The sequence below is a fragment of the Arachis duranensis genome, chromosome 4, assembly GCF_000817695.3.
Source record: "Arachis duranensis cultivar V14167 chromosome 4, aradu.V14167.gnm2.J7QH, whole genome shotgun sequence".
NCBI classification, from domain to species: Eukaryota; Viridiplantae; Streptophyta; class Magnoliopsida; order Fabales; family Fabaceae; genus Arachis; species Arachis duranensis.
Window position 1 is genome coordinate 11,893,952 of NC_029775.3, and position 23,007 is coordinate 11,916,958.

A 23,007-nucleotide genomic window follows, 5' to 3' on the forward strand; every position below is an offset into this window, starting at 1 on the left:
ATAAAAATATACGACTTTGAAGCATATTCTCCAAATCAAGCAAATAAAGATATAAAATTTAATAGAATGATAAATTAAATATCATTGTTGATTTTTTCCTTTTTGATCGACAAATTTTGTTGAATATTTACATATTTCATTACCAATATTAGCTTCTTTTGATGTTTTCAAAAAAAAAATTAGTTTCTTTTAATGTCAAAAAAAAAATTATACATGGACACATCACCATGTCTTGGACTCAAATTCTATCCGCTTTCACTGTATCGAAGATGATAATAACAGTAATAATGTTAATAATTACAATGATAAAGTTGTTAAATAGTATAAAATACCAAATATTTTTTGTTATTTTTTTTTCTAAAATAAAACGATCTTTTTGGTATCAAAATTAAAAAATATAAGAATAATATTCAATACAGATTTTTAAAAAAAATATTTTATTTATTTTATAATAAATGACACTTTCATTTGAAAACGTAACTAATGTATTTAAACACAAGATCTAAATACATTAATTTTTTAATAAATACAAAAGAAAAAACTGTCATTTATTAATGAAAGGAGCACGTTTTCAAAATGCAAGGAGTACGATTTGTTCTTCTAGAGGAGTTATTTGTAATTTTCTAATTTCCGTTTCAATATTATATATAGGTACACATGTGAACCAACCCATATGTCACATCATCATTATCTAGAGAAAAAAAGAAAAAGGAAATCCCAATAAAAAGAAAAGAAAAATGATCCATCATATTTTCAATTTCATGAATTCCTTTGTTGTGTTTCTACTAGTTCTCCTTTCTTATTCTCATAATGTAGTTCCTGTAAAATCATTTCGTACTATTCCAAAATCTGATGTTGATTTGATTGAATTTGCTCTGAATTTGGAGTACTTAGAAGCTGAATTCTTCTTGTATGGAGCTTTGGGTTATGGTTTAGATAAGTTTGCCCCTAAATTAACACAAGGAGGACCTTCTCCTTTTGGTGGTAAAATTGCATATCTTAGTCCTCTTATCAAGGATGTTACTTTACAGTTTGCTCTCCAAGAAGTTGGACATTTGAGGTTATTATTCTTATCTATCTATCTAGCATACGTTTATGAAATGATAAAAACTCAATTACAATTAATTTCATGTTAAGTTGATAGATAAGAGTCATTAAATGAATTGACAGTTTGACTGAATTATCATCTAATAGCTCTTAACTATTAATTTTACATGAGATTTCTTGTACTTAAGTTTTCACCTTATGAAATATTTGAGTAAATAAATTATGGTAGAACTAATAACTTTGATTTGCAGGGCAATAAAGAACACCGTAAAAGGATTTCCAAGACCATTACTGAATCTAAGCTCAGAAACATTTGGCCAAATAATAGATAGTGCTTTTGGGAAAAAGCTCTATCCTTCATTCGATCCCTATTCAAATGATATAAACTATTTGATTGCATCGTATGCCATTCCTTATGTTGGCCTCAATGGCTATGTTGGTGCCAACCCACTCCTCAAAAGTCCACTTGCAAAAGGGGTAATATAAAATCTCTAATTAAATTTTATTATTATATTACTAAACTTAGTTATACAAATGAATTGGGTAAAAGGAATGGTAGTATTTAGATGGACATTACATGTTGAAAAAAGAAAAAAAAACTAATACTAATACCCAAAATTAGTATTAACCAGATTCTAAAACTGAATTGATAAAATTAGAAGTTTAATAGTTCAATAATCTAATTAAAATTTAACTGAAATTAAATCAGATATAATAAAATAATATATTTATATATAAAATATATATTTTTTAAAAAAACTTAATTTTTTGTGATTTATTATTTTAAATTGATTAACTATTAAAAAATTCACCAAATTCGATCAATTATTAGTTTTTTAATTTTTTTATTTTTTATTGGTTCGTTGCCAAATGATTTTTAACTTGAATTGAACCGGTCTAATAATTAATTTTCAATTAACTGGCCGATTTGGTTTGGTTTCTGAGACCATGGTTAACATTGAGTTATGTTGTATGTATAGCTTATTGCAGGACTATTGGGTGTGGAATCTGGCCAAGATGCAGTTATTCGAGCATTACTATACGAACGCAAAGATGAGATAGTAAAGCCATATAAATGGAATGTGGCAGAGTTCACAAATCATATCTCACAGCTCAGGAACACTTTAGGGAAGGGAGGTATTAAAGATGAAGGTCTTGTGGTACCTAAAGAACTTGGTGCTGAGGGTAATGTCACAGGAAATATTCTTGCTGGTAACATTTTTTCATATTCATATGCTAGATCTCCACAAGAAATACTGAGGATCGTGTATGGAACAAGTAATGAACGTACTCCTGGTGGATTCTACCCTCAGGGAGGTCGTGGTACCATAGCCAAATCTTTCTTGTAATTGCACAATTAGCTCACTAAAGCTATATATGTCGATATGCCTTTTGAGGCAAAAAAATTATTTAACAAATATATGTAGAGTCTTGTGTTATAAATAAAACATATATTGAATAAATTTTTTGGCATTTGTTATTGTATTTAATTTATCATTTAAAAATAAATAGTCATTTTTTATCATAAAAAATTCAAACAATGACAAAATTATGAAAAATTAGATTTATAATTGGAGCTTTAGGAACTAATCCATCGCCCTAACTTCACCGTCACGTCCTGCATACTCTCGTACCTCAACCTTATTGCTTTTTTCACACTCAACTCAAAATTTGCGATTGGCTAACCACCACAAACCCTAACAAACACATCTCATTATCCTACGATCTTACTTCTGTCTCAATCTTCTCCGATAACATTGATGTCGGTGACAACACTATTCCCGCCTTCGACCACATAAAGAAGAACATGACAGCTCGCAAAAATTAAAAATAAATTAAAAATGAAAAGAGAAAGAGGTAAGTTGCGAAGCAGAAAGAGAGAGAGAAGGGATTCTTCTATTGTTATTGACACCGTTATTGCAGCCGTCGACAATAAATTTTAAATTATGGGTTGTTAAATTAAAAAAAAATTTTAAATATACTTCTATCTTTTTGTTTTGATTTAGGATGAGAATGGAGAAAGAAAGAATTTTGTAGTTTAAACATCGATGTCAAATTCAATATCTGAAAATAGACTATTGGATAAATATTATCATCATAGTTGCGGTAAGATGCAACTGTCTCGGAGAAGTAGAAATGGAGGAATAAATTTGGTGGAATGGTAGATTCTACAGCAAAGGTAGTAGTGGTTATAGAAGGAAAATGAAAAAAAAAAGGAAAGGAGAGAAGTATTTATAAAATTATTAACAATAATTTAACAATTGATTATTTTTATCGAATAAAATTTATTTTATGTATAATTTTAGTTTCAATTTTTTATGGTTAATATTTTTAATGTCCGAATTCTTCATAATTAAAAATAATTATTTATTCTAAAAAAATTATATAGTTTACTTATTAATATCACACTTAATAAAATAAGTAGTATTTATTTACTTATATATGTAATGACACTTGCTCACTTGTTTATTATGAATTTATTATAATCAAATTTTTCTAAACTACTTTTTTAGGTCCAATATCAACAATTAGATTCAAGAGTAGTATCTAAAATCTTAAGAAATCAGTTTCGATGATTATCTCATATTTTAAGGAGATTTCAAAAAAAATATTACAAAAATAATAATAATTCCTCCTCACAATTAATATAAAATCTAATAACTCACATTTATGATTTGAATGGCTATATTATAACTATTATTCTCCTCTTAAAATAAGATGTTAGAATATTAACTATACATATAGATATAACCGTGTAAGGCAAAGGGAACTGAAACTCATCATGATCATGCATATCATAAAAAGATAAACTCATGAAAAAGAATAACTCGTTTTCCTAGATAAATTAAATTTAAACCATGCATAACCTTACAATCACATAAGAAAATAAGTACAGGTATGACCTCTAATCTCTAATGATTAGCAAAAATAAACAAATTATTTTATAAAAATAAATAGTCAATAAAATGTCACAGAAATAGAATACAATAAAGTAGACAAATAAAAAAAATAAAATTTTAATTCCTATAAATTTCAGTAATTATCGTCGTCATCGTCGTGGTCTCTTTGTTGAGGTGGTAGAATAGGTACTAATGTTGATGTCCCACCAATAATATTGTCGCTGCCTCTAGCATGTATTTACTGATTGTACGCCTCCATTTGCTCTCGCAACTGATCGAGTTGCTCCAACTTCTCCATCAGATTCGAACTTATGGCAACATCTCCTCTCACGCGTCCTAAGAAGGTCGTTGTACATCTACTTAGACTACTCCGCTTGCTGGTGTAACTCCTGTGTTAGCTTCTGTACCTCCTCCCTCAAATCGACAACTTCCTAGCAATTGGCAAGGCTGGTGATAGAGGTAGAGGCAAAGGAATCTGCCAACATGAAGGAGTGGCCACTGACGAAGAATGACCCCAACCTGAAGCGGCGATTCTTGTGGAGTTCAAAGATGGTCTCGCACCAAATCCTATCAGGATCTACCGCTGAGGTCTCGGAGCCGGCTTCGTCGTTTCCATTAGGCGGCTAAGATTGCTGGATCGCGATCTCCAACCTCTATGTATAATCCTCCTATATCACACACGTTGTGATTAGGATAACAGTTAATTGACTTTAAACCAAATAAATTTGAAACAAAATTAATTTAAACTCACATAATGGGTCGCAGATCGCTCCTCAGCAAATCTCTCCTTATTGGGCTTCAAAGTATGTGTATACTTGAAAGTCTTCGCTAGTGTCGCCTCACGGTCCAACATCTTAGACTACAAATTAATATATCAACCAATAAAATAAATGAACAAATTAACTAACTAATTCAAGTAACTACTATAAAGTTACACAATGACAAAATTCTTACCAGTCTGCTCTTCGTCTTCATGAAGGTCGCCGACTCACCCATATACTTATATACTTCGAGGACTTGGGCAAAGCTCTGATCTGTTATTGACGTTTGTCAGACGTTGATGCTTGAACCCCTCATCATTGTTAAAATAGGCTTCCAGTTTCTTTTTGATGGTTGGACGGATCCATGACGTTAGGTGGTCGCGCCCCTTACAAACGTCGCTCATCATCTGCTGAAGTCGTTTAGCTGTCCGGTGGTCGTAGATCTTCCTGATCATGAGATTATGTTCCGCACCCCATATAAATTTCAACTGCACAAAGTGATTCAACAATATAAGTTAGTCGGAATAAAATATAGTTCAAATATAGTTAATTAATTCAATATTATTGGGTTCTTACCGCCCACTTCTAAAACCATCGATCTTTGGTCTTAGCCGTGATCTGCGTGTAGGTCAGCCACGAGTGGTCGTACATCGACTTAATGACCTCAGAAATTTCCTCTATGCAGCATTATTTTTTTGTGCAAACCTATCAAAGAAAAAACCTAACATTAACAAACATATAAAAATGCATAAACTTAAGATTAACAAACTTAACCTTAAAAAATTGTATGTACTCACGCCTGTATGCCATCGGGCCAAGTGCTCAGCCAAATGAACTGTTGGTCCGCTGGACTCGCCTGTTACGTTGCAGGGGTCGACATGATAGTCAGGGTAGAGGGCGAAGACTGAATAGTCACAGAGAATTCGGTAGAAACTCTCCTTTACCATGACCACAATACCCACTAGGTCTACCTCTACTATCTATCATCATGTCTGCAAAAAAAATATATTACTAACACAATTAAATTCACCAACTCAGTAAACATATTAATAACAAACCCCAATAAATAATAACATAAGAAAAATTCAAGAAATAACAAATAATTATAACAAACATGAGAAAATGTATGAATAACAAATAATTATTTTAATTATAAATTAAGAAGTCAAAGTTAATTAGTGCGAATAATTCAGTATTCAAGATTATATTGCAATGATACAATCATATGAAGAAACTCAAGATAAAAAATTATACATGGACATAACCCAAAACACTTAAAATAAGAATTTTAAGGAGGAACCAATTCATGTCATAATTGACATAATATCTATCAACCCTAAACATATCTCTAAGACTTTCGAAAATATAATTTTAATTTTTTTTAATTTCACTCAAAATCTTATTAAAATTTCGACAGAATCTCTCATAAAATTCAGATTTCTCCACTACTCTTCAAGGGGTTCCATCCAAACAAACATATAAGGAATGAAATCCTAATCCACCAACCAAATAAAATAATTATTCAAATTAATGAAATTTATGTCAAAAATTAAATCAAAAAAAAATTTCTCATAACTCATGATTTTCCAATCTAACAAAAACAAGTAAAAACAAAACACAAATAATAATCAAACAAGTAAGAATAAATCCTAAATTATTATATGATAACCAAGGTACAAATTCTAAATTAACTTAACCCTAAAACTAACATGAATCTAAATCATAAATTATAATTAAGCACTATATGTTCTGATATTCTAATATAACAATTAACACACACAAACATACACACCAAGTATGATTCTTGAACCAACATTCTCAAACATCCTGATTCCTAGATAAAAATGTATAACACTCAAATTAACTCAGAATTATTCTACAGCCATAATCCTCACTAATCAAATTCCTAACATTAATAGAATAATAAACTAACAGGTAACACATTAACATTAAAAAAATTATGTTTCTAATTTTAAAATAGATGTCGTGGAGATGGAAAGTGAGGATGTACCTGAATCTGGAGCGATGGCGATGCTGGAGCGACGGCGAAGGGCTGGGTAGAGAGAGAAACAGAGAAGCGACAAGATAGCAGGGCTGGCAATGGCAGAGCTGAGTCGCGTGTAGAGAGAGAAATAGAGAAGAGGGTTTGAGAGAGAGAAAGAGAGAGAGGGTTTTCGAAATGAAGGGAGAAATGGTTCATATTCTCAATTTTAGAGCTGATTACCGTCGCATAAATCCGACGGTAACCCACTGCATGTTACCAAAACACAACGTTTAACTAAAATGTGTTATTGTCAGAACAATCCAATGATAAATCTAACAAAAATATTTGCACCTATTCCATACCTTTTTCTCCAAATGTTATCCACGAATTTACCATAAGATAAGTGAATCCATCAGTAACAATTTGATGTAACAAATTTCACAACAAAATCCTCCATAAATCCATCGGTAACTCGAGACGCTAAATTTAACAATAAATTTGATGATACTAAACTTTTTTCTTGTAGTATCAACACACTAAATTAGCACATACAGAGAACTAAAATAAGAAAAAGATAATTAAAAAAAACATCCACATATTATTATCTCTGATATTACAATTAACAATAAAATTAGTCCACATTACTTTATTTTTGATAACTCTTATATAACTTGCTAATAATATCTGCTAATTTTGTTCAAATAATTTTTTAACTCAAAAGAATTAAAATACTTCTAAACACAAATATAAAATGTAAAAATCATATTAAAACGAGCAAGATCTAAAAATATCATAATTGGAGATCAAAGTGATTGAACTAAAACAATCTTCCAATCTACTCTAGCATTCAATCTCGATGAATTATCCTCTTGGAAGATTTTGCAAACTAAGACGAAGCACAAAAAATTTAGATCAAAATTAAGATAACATAGTTCATCAGATGAAATAAGATTAAAATTTAATTATGTTTGGAGATACAAAAATAAAAATTTGTCAGTGAAAAATATGTGATGTATGTTAAAAACAAGAGATTTAATTAGAAAAAGAATGGTATATTATTGAGTGTATCACAAAAGGTATAATACATAGGGGTATATATAGGTGGAAGAAAAATCAAAGTAATAAAAGCATACAATCTTACAATTAATATACAGATATTCTATATAAATATAAATGATAGTAACTGATCTATATTGATTCTAATTATTCTCTAACATTCCCCCTCAAACTCAAATGGGAGCTAAGGATACCATCTTAAGTTTGGATACTAGAGTCTGGAAACGAGTAAGATGATGAGCCTTCGTGATGATATCAATAGTCTGATCCAGAGTTCCAATAGTGATAAGGCGAACAACATCAATAAAGAGACGTTGCTGGACAAAGTGACGATCACTCTCAATGTGTTTGGTGCATTCATGAAACACATCATTATGCGCAATCTAAATAACATTGCGATTGTCACAAAAAACATCGGTTAGGGATGACTGAGGATTACCCAAGTCTGTGAAAAGCCAACGAATCGAGACAACCTCAGTAGTGGTGTCAGTGAGAGCATGGTATTCAGCTTCTGTGCTTGATCAAGTAGTGGACGTTTGCTTCTTAACTCACTAAGAAATGAGAGTGTCTCCAAGAAACAAATAATAACTAGTAGTAGAATGAAGATTAGTGAGATCACCAACCCAAACAGCATCTGAGTATACCTGAAGGGATACAATTGAATGGGCAGAAAAATAAAAGCCATGAAATAGAATACCTTTGATGTAGCGAAGAATGCAAAGAACTGTCGCATGGTGAGTAGTACGAGGAGCTTACAAGAACTGGCTACTGGATAGGCGATATCTGGTCGGGTGACAGTCAAGTAGACAAGACCTCAAATTAACTGTCGATAAAGAGTAGGATTATCTAAAACAGTGCCATCCACAGGTGTAAATCAAACATTAGGCTTAAGGAGAGTAGACTCAGTGCGACTATCTGTAATCCCGACGTGAGCAAGAAGATCTAAAGCATACTTAGCTTGACAGAGATAGATGTCATTATCTGTGGATATGACCTCGAGACTAAGAAAATAATTGAGAGAACCAAGATCTTTCATCTCAAAAATATTGTGAATGGAGGCTTTGAAATCAGAGATACCATCAACATCATCTCCAGTAATAATCATATCATTAACATACAAAAGCAGAAGAACAACTCCACGTTCACTTTTACAAATAAAGAGAGCATTCTCATGAGGGTTGCAAGTGAAACCGAGATTGCATATAGTGGTGTTGAACTTGTCAAACCATTTACAATGAGCTTGCTTAAGACCATAAAGTGCCTTACGAAGGAGACAAACTTTGCTAGAAGGACAAGGATAACTCGGAGGTGGTTTCATATAGTCCTTCTTTTTCAAATCTTCATTAAGAAATGCATTCTTCACGTCCATCTGACTGAGAGACCAATTTTTTACTGCAATGGCAAGGAGAGCTTGAAAAGATGTGAGACGAGTAACAGGAGCAAAAGTCTCTTCATAGTCAATACCATACTCTTACATACAACCTTGAGCAACTAATTGTGCCTTATAATGGTCAATAGAACCATCAGAGCAAGTCTTTATCTTGTATACTCATCTACAACCCACAACTTCCTTATCAGAAAGAGGATCAACCAAATCCCAAGTGTGTACTTTTTCAAGTGCTTGGATTTCTTCTTACATTGCTTGCTGTCAGTTTGGATTTGTGGAGGCTTCTCTGAATGGCTTAGATTCATGTTGATAAAGAATAGAAGAAAAATAATGATAATAAAAAAGATGAGGAGGTGAATGTTTTACCCTAGAAGAACGAGTAGAAAGAGGAGGCATGACAGCAAGAGCAGGATCATCGTCCGGTCTAAAATCATTGGGAGATAGAGAAGGCAGAAGAGTAGGAGGTTGTAGAGATTGACTCGAGATAGAACTTATAGAATCATCACTAGAAAAAGATCAACAATGGCGTTAGTGAAAAAAGGTGACCGAGTAGGAAGAATGGACTCAAAGGAGGAGAACCGAGAAAACATGTGATGATCCCAAAATACAATATGACGAGATATACGAATACATCTAAAGAGAGGATCCTAACAACGATAACCCTTGTGTTCAGTTCTATAACCAAGGAAACAACACATGCGAGACCGAGGTTTAAGTTTACTATGTTCATAAGGCTGAAGAAGGACAAAACAGACAAAACCAAAAACTTGAAGAGAACTATAATTTGGAGAGGTATGATAAAGACGCTTAAAGAGAGTAATGTTACCAAGGACAGAAGAAGGAAGTCTATTGATAACATGAGCAGCATTAAGAACAGCTTCACCCCAAGTAGGCTCAGGACACGAAGAAAAAAAATATTGCACGAACAGAGTCAAGAATGTGACGGTATTTGCGTTCAGCTCATCCATTTTATTGAGATATATCAGGGCAAGAAAACTCAGACAAAGTACCCTGTTCTGCAAGAAATGTTAAAAGTTTGGAATCACAGTATTCCATAGCATTATCGCGTCGAAAAACCTTGATGACCTTGGAAAATTGATTTTTAATCATAATGGCAAAGTTAATATAAATCTGAGGTAACTCATGGCAATTAGTCATCAAATAAACTCAAGTGAAACATGAATAATCATCAATGAAAACAACAAAGTATCGAGCTCCTCCGATAGAAGCGGTGGGAGCGGGGCTTCAAACATCATAATGGATAAGATGAAAAAAAGAGCAAGCAAGAGATGAATTATTGTGAAAAGATAAAGTAGGTTGTTTGGTAGTTTGATAAGAAATGCAATCAAAAGACTCATTTTTAACCTGGCCCAAAACACCCTGAGACACAAGAGGACACAATTTTCCTAAGGAGTTGTGGGCAAGACGGTGATGCCACAGGTGAAGGGTAGATGGAGAAAAAGCAGCACAGAGATTTGGTACAGGAAGAATATGAAGATTCTGGGGTCCAAACAACCTTCTGACTTTACGTCCAATCCCGATGATTTGTCCCGTCCGACGATCCTGTACACGACAACCAGAAATAGAAAAATTGACATCAAAATTGAGATCAACAAGTTGACCAACAGAAATAAGATTGTAGTTCAATTTTGGAATATAATAAGTATTAGAGAGATTAAGCGTTAACTGGGAGATAGAACCTTGTGTGTTGCGTGCAAGAGAGAACCATTAGCAGTATTGACAGAAGGTGCATTTGTAGTGGTAGACAAAGACGAGAAAAATGACACAAATGAGACACGTGATTAAAGTAACGAGTCAAAATACCATTTTGAATTACCTAGATGAGTCGAAAAAGTAGCATGAGTATTACCAGAAAGGGAGAGAAGATGTTTAAGAAGAGACGCAATATCATATAGAGAGACAGAAGACGGGTTGAGAGGAGCAGAGGTGGTAGATTCAGTAGTAGCAGCAACAGCCAAAGCAAACACATTGTTGGAGAAGTTGGGATGAGAATGATACTTGAAGTGATCAGGACGTGATACGCGAGCAGGACAGACAATAAAAAATGTCTCGAGAGCTGGCAGTAATGGCAGAACAGTTGTGGACAATTGTAACTAATGTGGCCTTTCTGTTGGCATTTGCGACATTTAACAAAAGGACAGTTTGAGAAGAGGTGCCCAGAACGGTTACAGTTTTGACAGAATTTATCCTTTCTGTCTGTGGCAGCAAAAATATCTGATTTTTTCATAATAGTAGAGACAAAGATCAAAGAGAGGAGAGAAAACTGCAAATTCGGGGCCGAAAACAAAAAAATAGATAGTAGAATAAAGAAGAACTCACCAAAAAATATTAGGGAGGGTCCTATTGTCAGCCACGTCAACAGAAAAAGGGCAACACGTGGCAACGCGTGATAGGAGAAGGGAGACGCGTCAACGCTGACGCAGACAGGGAGGTGGCATGTGGGTCGGAAAGGCGAGTCGGGTTGAGTTCGATGCGGGCTAGAGCGGGTCTGTGGGTGTTGCTGACTTCGACACGTGGCGCCGTTTGGTGCCGTTGATCCTGGGCGTGGATCCAACAATACTGGATGGCGTCTGGAGAGAGGAGAACCTGAAACGAACATCGATTTTCAGGCGGCACGTGAAGGCGTGTCCGGCGGTGGCAGGCGACGAGTCTGGAGGCGTTGGAATATTGACGACGAGACGAACACGCTGATGGAGGCGATGACGAACCAAAGAGTCGGGAAAAGGTAAAAAACGAAGGTAAAGAGCACTGCTGGAAGAGAAAAACAAAGGGACTATGAACTAATTTTCATAGAAAAAAAGGAACTTATGCTCTTGTACCATGTTAGAAATAAGAGACTAAATTAAAAAAAATGGTATATTATTGAGTGTATCACAAAAAATACAATACATAAGAGTATATATAAGTACTAAAAGAATCAAAATAATAAAAATATATAATTCTACAATTAATATATAGGTATTCTATATAAATATAAATGATATTAACCGATTTAAATTGACTTTTATTATTCTCTAATAATGTAAATGACACATGTGTAATTAAAATATTTTAAATCAAAATACTATCTAAGTTTACTTGAAGCTGTCAATAGAATAGAAACGATGATGTTACCAAAAAAAGCTATTTAAAAAGATATATTTAATGTCATTGGATAGACAAGAGATGGATGAGAATAAGTTTTTTTTTATTTTTAAATTAATTTTATAAGTATGATTTTATATTATGTAAAATTTAAGTAAGACAGAAAAAAAAATTGAAACAAGTCTTATATAATGTGAAATTATAAAATAAAAAAAAAGAAAGAAGTATAAAAAAAAGGATAGAGAATAATTTACACATTTCTAAATATAAACCTCCAGGGTAACTTGTACGCTGCTGATATCCATGGAGTTTATTTTGTATTTGAATATTTAATTTGTACGCAACCAAGTAAGAATAATTGGCAATCTTCTCTAACTTATCATAGTTATTCATCTATCTTTAAGCTTCTACGAAGTTATCTACACAGATTGGCCTTCTTATTTATTTATTTATTAATCCTCAAACTCAATTATCATAATTAACTATTTGCAACAACTATTAGTCACTCATAAAGAGTGTGTATGCATGCATGCATGTCACACATGCATAATATACTCACCAGTTAGTTTGGGTCATGAATGCATCATTTCCGACATTTCGGTGCCACATAACCCAAAGGAAACCAATACACTCTCTAACAGGCACCAACAACGTTAACCAAGCACACAGGTGATGAAAAAATAATTCAATGACTCAACCTAATTTAGTCTTCCAAATCGTTCCCCACCAAAATTAAAATAATAACCAATTATTGTTATTCATTTAATCACGCAAAGATAATTTACCATTTTAAATAAATAATCATTTTTATAAATTTTTACTAAGTGACCTTTTTAATTTAATATAAAATCTCAATTTTTACTAGTTTTTACTATAAAGATAATTTTTACTAATTAAAAAAATGACGTTTTTAATTTAATATAAAATCTCAATTTTCTCTTAACTAATAGAATGCTAGGAATTAGGATCCCTTTGAACAAGTTTACGACTATAAGTCACACCCTCTTGGCATGTAGCATTTCCCTGTTCCCTTTGCTCATTCTCACAATTAATGCATTAGTTATTTGTATCCACTTTATTTCAGATGAATTATTTATACCCATAGTCAAAGAGTGTACAAGATAGAATGAATATATAAAATTATAATATATTATAATGAAAATGTCTTTATTTTAGTCTTCGTTGTTAGTTTATTCGATTAAATGCTAATATAAGTATATAACAGGCAAAACGAGACATGATAATAGCAAGAATAATTATTAGAAAATAATTATTTCACCTTTTATTTATTAAAAAAATATAAAAACAATAAAAATTAAATTAGTTGAGTTGTTAAGTGATTTATAATTGAACAAAAGATCATGAATTCAAATAAACTATTTTGTATTCTCATAATATATAGTATATAAGTATAGATATAGATGACATGTTATTGTTAACGGGGTTATTATTATAAACTTATAATATAGATAATGCGCATTTATATGCAAACTTATGATGACGGTCGGACCAAGGAGTAGTACAATAGCAAAAGTTTATTCAAACCTTAATTTATTGATTTATGGAACTTGTTTACAAAGAGAGTGATTATATATATATAAATATAAAAGAAAGGCGAGGTATAGTGAAATTATAATTCATGCATATCAGAAAATAAGAAGAGATGGCAGTTCATCACATTCCCATTATTTCATTTTTAATAATAGCGTCGCTCCCCTTCACGATTGCTGTAGAAGCCAAAGGAAACTCATCAGAACCTTCAGATGCAGATCGGATTGAATTCGCTCTGAATTTGGAGTACTTGGAAGCCGAGTTCTTCTTGTATGGAGCATTGGGTTATGGCTTGGATGTGGTTGCCCCTGAATTAGCAGGAGGAGGACCTGCTCCCATTGGTGCCCAATTAGCTGCTCTTAGTCCTCTTGTTAGGGATCTTATCTCACAATTTGCTTATCAAGAAGTTGGACATTTGAGGTTCTTTCATTATTTATTCACTTTTCAAAATATCTTTATATGAAAATAATAAATTTAATTTTGATGTGCTATTTAATATAAAACAGTTTTATGTGTAAATAGCTATTTTTTATGGTAAAAATTCATGTGGAATCGACTTCACATGAAGTTAATATCTAAGAGTCGTTAGATGATTTGACTGATTTGACTAAATTTTTATCTAACGACTCTCAGGTATCAACTTCACATGAAGTCGACTGTACGTGAATTTCCACGATTTTTATATTAATCAATCACGTAAATGGTTATCCAAAAAAACAAATGTAATTAGACGACTTTGTAAAATATTTTACATTTTGGATTAGTACATCAAAATCAAATTAAAGCGTAATTATTAAAAATTATTAGGTCATTTAATATGTTACTTGTGTTTATATCTTCATTATACAAGAAGTATATCCGTTGGCATGAATAAGTTTTATGAATTTATATTCTATTCTAAAATAAAATATTTTTTTAAAAATTTTTTCCACTTGTGGATTCCTATTAGTTGTGTGCCTTCATAACCATTATTAATATAAATTAAGATATACTTTTTTATAAGGAGCGTTTTTTATATCAAATAATTAACTGTGGGTTTTAAATTTTAATTAATAATTTATTGATTAGTTTACATTTTATATACAATTTTTTAATTATTTTTCTTGAAAACATATTAATAAAGATCATTTTTATGGAAAAAGAAAATCATTTCTGATTAATAAATAACATGTTTATTTTTTTCAACTAAATTTGTGTATTCTAATATTGTGTTAATAACAAGAGTAAATAACTTAAGAAAGATACTTAGTTTTTGGATTATTGCAGGGCCATAAAGAAAGAGGTGAAAGGGTTCCCAAGGCCAGTATTGGATCTAAGACTAGGAACATTTGCGAGAATAATGGATAGTGCTTTTGGGAGAAGGCTCTATCCTCCATTTGATCCCTATGCAAGTGAGATCAACTATTTGCTTGCATCTTACGTTATTCCTTATGTTGGCCTTACTGGTTATGTTGGTACCAATCCACAGCTTCAAAACACCACTTCTAAGAGGGTAAATTAAACCTCCAAACTCAACTACTAATTAATCATGCTTTATTTTATAATTTTGTATGAGAAAACGTTGGAAAAAGAAATACTTGTTAAACATTATATGTATGTAATATTATTAGTTTTACAAGGTAATTAATAACCTGCATGAAAAATAAAAATTGACAAATAAACTCTTGAAAATTTACAGTTTAGATAAATTAATCTCTAAAAAAATGTATAAGTAAGTTTTTTAAAATAACAAATGTATGTGGACAAGTTAGTTTAAATTAAAACTTTTTACTCTAATTATAGAGGTTAATTTGAAAGCAACGTGTCTAAATCTATTATTCTAAAAGACTATATTAATACTTTTTTTCAAGAACAAAGATGAGTTGTTATCTTACCCACTATTATATTAAATTAATTAAAAATATTATTTATACAATAAAATTAATTATTATGTATTTACGTAAAAATATATATATATAATTTAATTTATTTTAAATGTGTATTTTATATTTTAACATATAATTTACTTTTAAAAGTTTATATGTGCATAATAATTTGTTATATTCAAAGGTTTAAGAAATATTACGCAATACTCTTATTTTTTTAAAAAAAGTTTAATTATTCTATTGATCTCTATAGTTTCATGAAATTTTTAATTAGGTCCTTATACTTTTTTTTAATTGTGTCCTTGTACTAATTTTTTTTTTCAATTAAGTCCCTCTTAATAGTGATTGGCTTAATTTTATAAGGACCTAACTAAAAAAAATTGGTATAGGGACCTAAATAAAAGGGAAAAAAAGTGTAAGGACCCAACTAAAAAAAAATTGGCACAAAGATTCAATTACAAGAAAAAAAGTATAGGACCTAATTGAAAATTTCGCAAAACTATAAGGACCAACAAAATAATTAAACATTTAAAAAATGTATCTTTTAAAAAAATGCATTTTATATTCTAATTATAAAATTTTTATATAGGAATTTAATTACAAATAAATAAATATTATAAGACCAGCAGAATTTATTATTTTTGACTAGCAGGTTTTATCATCAACCCAATTTCTTTTTATTTAAATGATAAGAACCTAATTATTTAAAAATTAAATCTATTTGAATCAATAAGCATTTATTATTAAGAAAATTTGTTTTGTTACAGTGTACAAAAAGTGAATCTTACTTGTGTAATGAACAGCTGGTTGCAGGTCTACTAGGAGTAGAATCTGGGCAAGATGCAGTTATTCGAACATGGCTATACGAACGCTTAGAAGTTCGTGTGATGCCTTATAGATTGACAGTTGCGGAGTTCACAAATCGCATCTCAGTGCTTAGAGACAGATTAGGAAACGCTGGTGTGAAAGATGAGGGTCTTGTTGTTCCAATGGCATTGGGTGCTGAAGGCAGGGTTGTAGGGAATGTTCTTGCTGGTAACAATGCTTCACTCTCATATGATAGGACTCCTGAAGAAATATTGAGAATTGTTTATGGAACTGGTGATGCTCATATTCCTGGTGGCTTCTTTCCTAATGGAGCTAGTGGTGCTATTGCTAAATCTTTCTTGCAATCTTAAAACTAATTAATTATTAGCTTATGTACGATTATGTAGTTTCTATGTAAGTGTTACCATACTACTTTTGTGTGAGATTATAATATGTATCTTGAAAAATGTTATGCTTCTCATAGGCAAAAGGAACTATATATCACAAACATGCTATGTTAAATTATTATTATTATTATAATCTCTTGAATAAAATGATAGTTTATCAGTTGTACCACTAGCTTTTGAATGATCAGTTAATTTATATTATAGTATTTACTCATTTTGGTTCTCAAAGAATTTTGGGTCAGACATTTTAATTTTTAACTAAAATTAATTATTTGATTGGTCCCTAACAATTAATTTTGTCAGTCATTTAGGTTTTTGTTTCCGTCAACTCTAATGGAAGATAAAATAATCCCTGACAACTTTAACAGGGGACAAAATGATCCCTGACAATTCTAACAGGGGACAAAATCATCCATGACCCCATGTTCAAAAACGACACTGTTCTTCCCCAATTTTTATCATATCTCGCATAATCCTAACATTCATACCTTTCTTCTTCACCTTCACAGTCTTCTTTTTCATCTTTTTCCTTCCTCCTCTTCATCTCCAAGATCGAGCCATGGTGTAACTGTCATGCGTGTTGCACCTACCTTAACATGTCATGGACCACACACTTCCAACATCTCTGTGAGTGGTACATCCACCCCTCTGCACTTCACCAATCAGAAGCATCCGTCTCCATGTCCTCGATAACAGCATCACCTCCAATTCCGACAACGTCTACCACATTCTCAAGACCAAGTTTCACAACTACTCCAAGGGCACGTCTTTCTCCTCTCCCCGACAAGCAATATAGATTGTTGGACATTAGAACATCATGAGAAGATTCTCCTTCGACATCATATACAAATTCTCATTTGAAATGGACCCCGAGTACTTCATTTCTTCTTTCTCAGAGTCCAAATTGGCACACAACTTTGGCCTCACATCCAAACTATCACTATAACGAGTAATGTCACCATTGCCACTCATATGGAAACTGAAGGGATTATTGAATATTGGTTCGGAGAAGAAGCTGAATGAAGTGATCGGAGTGGTAGATAATGTAGTCATGGAGATGATAAAGCAGGGGAGAAGGGAGATAGCGACGACGACGATGGGTCTTAACAAATCTGACTTGTTGTCTAGATTCATGGGATCCATCGATCGAAGACTGAGTACTTGAAAGACATAGTCATTAGTTTTCTGAGTATGAATTGGTTGAAAACAAGTTGAAGATTTTTCTTTTTGTGAACATTGAAGTTGCAGAGTGTGCATTGTGTAACTTGAAGTTATAATGTTAAACTGTTAGTGTTATGCGAGATATTGTGATGAAAACTGGGAGAGAACAGTGTCATTTTCGAACAGAGGATGTCAAAGATAATTTTGTCTTCTGTTAGAGTTACCACGGACTATTTTGTCCTCTGTTAAAGTTAACGGAGCAAAGGACTTAAGTGACTAACGAAGTTAATTGTTAATGTTGAGTTAAGAAATTAACTAAATTAATTTGATGATGACAAACATTATTTTTAGTGGTTAAACACTCAATTAGTTTTTAATTGTGCTTGATAAAGTGCTGCAGGACAAAGAAAGAATATTGCAGTAGCCCAATAGGAAGAAAATCAAACCAGAAATAAAGTGGGCTACAAAGCACTAAAAGCCCAACGTTGTTAAGCAATAAAATCAGTTGGGCTGAATGGAAACATATCTAACCCAAGTCCAAGTTTTTTTGGTCATCGTGGTAATTGAAAGGCCAAGTTATAATTTTATGCCGTTTACCCAATTTGCCTCCCACCAAGAAACAAAAGCCCCAATTCTCACTGCATTTTGCGCGGCCCAATCCACCTTCATTAGGCAACAACTATCAAGGCGGTCCTGGTAAGTTTCGCAATTTTTATTTTTATACCATTATTTATTATTATTATAATAATAAATTGAGATGAACAGGGAAGATCCGAAAGGGAGCAGAGTGGCTTCAGTTTTTCAGTATTGACTTGCTCTTACACTGTTCTCTCTCTCACAACGAGGTAAGCTCTTCTTCGCATCAATTTCCTTTGATTTAATTTAATTGAATAATGCCTAATCTAATACGAATCGCCAGCCTCTACTATTCGAATCGATTTTCCAGCAACGGAACCGCTTTTCTCTCGTAATTCTCTGTTCTATTAGATTATTTTCATTTGATTTTATGTCAAGTTTTTCCCGTTTGGTTGGAATTTATGCTCTTGAAACGCTTTCACGGATCATGCTGAAATTTGAACATTGCTTTTTTTATTATTATTTATTATTAGATATCGAGAGTGTAGATTGCAGAATCTAAAGTGTTGAAATACTAGTGTAGCTGAATAGGGAATCCCCTCTACCTGGTTCAAAACGCTTAATCATAGTGGTGTTTGGACGGAAAATTATGTTTTCAATTAATTTTCTTCAGAGTGATTCATAGGCATACGATGTACTCTACTTTGGAGAACTTGTGACTATGCAGTTTAAGACATTTCATGTCTGGTCATGCTCCCTTTGGATGTGCTTATTATTAGCATCAGTGCAATTGTGCTGAATGTGTATTTAAAAATTCATCTGCTATTTCTACACAAAATAATTTGATTTTGTTTCTGTTTGCAGAAATATCATCAAATTAGTAAAGGTAGGGGGATATCATGGCTGTACACTCCGAGTCAGGTTCGCAGGAGAAGAAATCAGGCAATGGATTGAATGAGTTACTGACCTTTAATGCTGAGAACATGCAGAACAACATGAAGATTATCTATTACAGGTTTGTTTCTATAGTAGATAGATTTAATATACTATCTTGAATACATTTATATAGCCAGGAGCATTATATTTGGGATTGACTACTAAGTAGCAAGAATGGTTTGACTCTTTTCTTTCTCTACCAGCTTATTTGGGATGGTGATTTTGGTATGGATTCCAATGTGTGGTTCTACCTGGGTGCTTGAAATGCGTATATAAAGCACTCTTAGGAAAAGGGAAAAGAGTGAAAAAATTTGTGTGTTTAATATTGACTAAGTTTTCAACCGAAGTTTTTATTATGTTTGTCGCTTTTGCAGTCGGACATTTTTGTCTATAATTGGCGGAGTTGTTGCTGGAATTTTAGGATTTACAGGCTTGAAAGGATTTGTCTTTTACTTACTTCTCATGGCAGTTACTTCAGTTGGGCTTGTAGCCAAAGCAAAATTTTCAATCCCCACTTACTTCGACTCTTGGAACCGAGTGCTGCTTGATGGCTTTCTTGGTGGTCTAATGGTAGGTCTTTTGTATTCATTGCATCTTTGTTAGGAATAATTAGTGTATAGGGAACTTCCTATTTACATCAAAAGATGAAATTAGTTTGGATAAGAAAGGTAGATAGGAATAACATACACAAACAGAGGATAAGATGTAACTAGCATCATGGATAGGAATACAAGACATCAATTATGTAGAGTTTGCCAAATTTTGCATACCCACCATTGATGCCCTGTGAAATATTTGAATAAATTAGCTATACCAACATAAATGGGTGAAAGGCCTTTGTGTTGTCTTTGGAGGCAAAAATGATAAGGTGTACAACATGAAATTGTTGACCCCTCTTGAGTGTTAATGCTCGAGCTGGAAATTTTTATGAATAGTGGTGAAACTCATGTTGAATAAAGTACACTTGAGATTTTAAATGGAAAGCTTGTGCAGTTTTCTACATAGGAGGTCTATGTAATTGTCTAGTTTTAACACCTCTTATTGGCCAATTCAACATACATTACATTTAGATGCTGTGGGTGTTTGTGCTCTCTCTCTCTCTCTATATATATATATGTGTGTGTGTGAATATATATTTTTGGCGTATAGCATTCTAACTTACTTTTTAAAACTTTCTGCAGTCGTTCGTGCTGTTTTGGACGTATCCTTCTCTTATGAAATATGATAATATCAGTGAAGTGTGACTGCAAATTTAACTTGATTCAACAATATAAAATCCGTTAAAAATGGGAATACTTGTATGTCTACCACCAAAGAGTGATGGAGTAAGTTATTTTAATTCAAGCTGTAGTACTAGTAACAAGTAATGACTTCCCAATGTTTAAAATAAAGTGATGGATATTTTCAGTTGCTCTTGAGCAGCCATTGCTGTGCCATTAGAGTAGTGCAATGACATTAGTGGCCTCCTACTCGAATATAACCTAACATTTAACTTGTATATATCTTATGCTGAAGTTCTTGCTATGATACTGTGCTTCTTTGACAAAAATAAAGATTTGCATATGACATTGTTCATATATTCTGATGGAGGGAGCATACAAGTGTTTAAACTGAAGGCGAATTCGGCTTCTGTTGCTGCTACCATTGCTTGCCAGGATGCAGCTACACCCTGGAGTTATTAGATAGCTTCAATGATGTAACCGTTTTAAAACTTTGTAAGCTTCACTTCATTAGATTATTTATCCGTTGATGTATTATTTGAAAGAGTTTCAAGAGGCAAGGATGTTACAATGTTGCATCTTTTCTCGCTGTCAAAATTGGCCTATACGAGATTGCTTTTGCAGTATGTTTTATGACCCCCTAAGCAATTTTGTCAATTTTATTTTATCATTTTGCTTAGCTTTAATTCTCAATGAAAATTTAGCTGAGACTGTTTATTTGGCAATTATTGTGATTCTTTCACATTCTCCTCCTTTGGTCCAAATGTTGCCCATTTATTTATGAACTAGTTTTTCAGCTGAATTATCTATTCATAAATGCATTCTCACATGTTATGGTGGATAGATGGCTTATTATGGCAGGTGATGTGTGTTGGGTCGAGGCCAGGTTGGTTTTATTTTTTTATGTTGAGATTGTTCTGTTTGCTTTGTAAGGAGATTTCATGGGTTGAGCGTATTTTGGTTTAGATGGGTGAAATGAGAGGATGACACAATCAGAGGTAGGATGTGTAGTAGACAAACTGAATTAATACTATCAGAGGTAAGATGCTTCTTCCTATGGATTTCTTTGCAGCTGCTAAGGCTCCGGTAGCATTATGTATGCAGTGTCTTATGAAGAAACTAAGAGAAAGCTCTAGCCCTGTGCAACAAAGGGAAGAGTTAATTCTACCCAAATTTAGATAATTAAAGAGTAAGGTTAGAAAATTAACTTTTTTTCTGCGATTGTTAGTCAAATTTTTAAAATTATTTTATATTTTAAATTTATAAATTTTAAATTCTAAATTATAAATTTTAAATCATAAATTATAAGATTTAAACTCTAAAGTTAGCAAATATTGACTAACTAAAACTTAGTTTCATATATTTTCTCTTTGGAGAATCCACCATCCTTGTTTCTGCCTCATCTTCTAGTGAAGTGAAATTCTTCAGAAGAATTTTAGCTTTTTTTTTTAACTCTTGGGCTCTTGGGCCCGAAGGTTAGAAAAACATATCTGACACAATGTATCAAAGATGCCAAAGATATAAAGATATATTTAACAATACCAAAAAAGAGTAAAGATATATTTAAAAAATATATAGTTAAGAGAAATAAAATAAAAAAAGATATATTTAAAAGGACTTTAGACGAGTCACCAAAAATTTAAAAGGACTTTAGACTAAATATTTTTATTCTAAATTTATTTTAAAATATAAGATCTTTTCATTTCCAAATTTTGTAATATTACGTTAAATGAAATTTTGTTGACAATATTTTACATGAGTGACCAAAAATTTGAAAAAAAAATCCAAAAAATTGAATTTTGTTTCAGTTTATGTTTGTGTCCTCTAAAATAATTATTGAAATCATTTATCATTCATAAAAAAGAATAAAAAAGAGTAATACATTTTGTAGGAACCAAAATAAAAATAAGAGTGTATTGACTTTATTCGAACTCATCTTACCGAAGAAAAGATTGAATAAGTTAAGTTGTAAAACGTGGAATTACATCAGCTTGGATTCAGAACTACAATTCTACAAAGACTCTTCTTTCTCTTCCTAATTTGTATTTCATTATTTTGATTAAAAATTACCAAAAAAAGTAAGTGAACTTTAATATAACTTTGATAAAGAAAAATGGAGTCTACTATACTTATCTAAATAAATAAAAAATATAGATTTGAATTCTCTAAAGTTTGAATTTTACTTTAAAGAGTAAAATGTGATCTTCTATTTTTGAATAGTTTTTTTTTATATTTATTTTTGGT

General features: G+C 32.0%; 3 protein-coding genes across 4 annotated transcripts; all 3 read left to right on the forward strand.

Annotated features, from left to right (window-relative positions):
• Positions 1 to 690: 690 nt before the first annotated feature.
• Positions 691 to 2,462, forward strand: LOC107483369 (ferritin-like catalase Nec2). The gene is made up of 3 exons (XM_016103991.3): positions 691 to 1,060; positions 1,299 to 1,524; positions 2,028 to 2,462. The coding sequence occupies exons 1-3, from the start codon at positions 738 to 740 to the stop codon at positions 2,394 to 2,396; spliced, it is 918 nt and encodes a 305-aa protein (XP_015959477.2). The 5' UTR covers positions 691 to 737; the 3' UTR covers positions 2,397 to 2,462.
• An 11,372-nt stretch (positions 2,463 to 13,834) lies between these two features.
• Positions 13,835 to 17,039, forward strand: LOC107483403 (ferritin-like catalase Nec2). The gene is made up of 3 exons (XM_016104018.3): positions 13,835 to 14,211; positions 15,058 to 15,283; positions 16,460 to 17,039. The coding sequence occupies exons 1-3, from the start codon at positions 13,904 to 13,906 to the stop codon at positions 16,832 to 16,834; spliced, it is 909 nt and encodes a 302-aa protein (XP_015959504.1). The 5' UTR covers positions 13,835 to 13,903; the 3' UTR covers positions 16,835 to 17,039.
• Positions 17,040 to 18,776: 1,737 nt separating this feature from the next.
• Positions 18,777 to 21,488, forward strand: LOC107483405 (uncharacterized). 2 transcript variants are annotated; one of them, XM_016104019.3, is made up of 5 exons: positions 18,777 to 18,876; positions 19,472 to 19,622; positions 19,918 to 20,113; positions 20,725 to 20,744; positions 21,098 to 21,488. In XM_016104019.3, the coding sequence occupies exons 2-5, from the start codon at positions 19,507 to 19,509 to the stop codon at positions 21,126 to 21,128; spliced, it is 363 nt and encodes a 120-aa protein (XP_015959505.1). In that variant the 5' UTR covers positions 18,777 to 18,876; positions 19,472 to 19,506; the 3' UTR covers positions 21,129 to 21,488. The 2 variants fall into 2 exon arrangements, with proteins under 2 accessions (XP_015959505.1, XP_052115840.1); XM_052259880.1 differs by lacking the exon at positions 18,777 to 18,876 and adding an exon at positions 18,879 to 18,998.
• Positions 21,489 to 23,007: the final 1,519 nt, after the last annotated feature.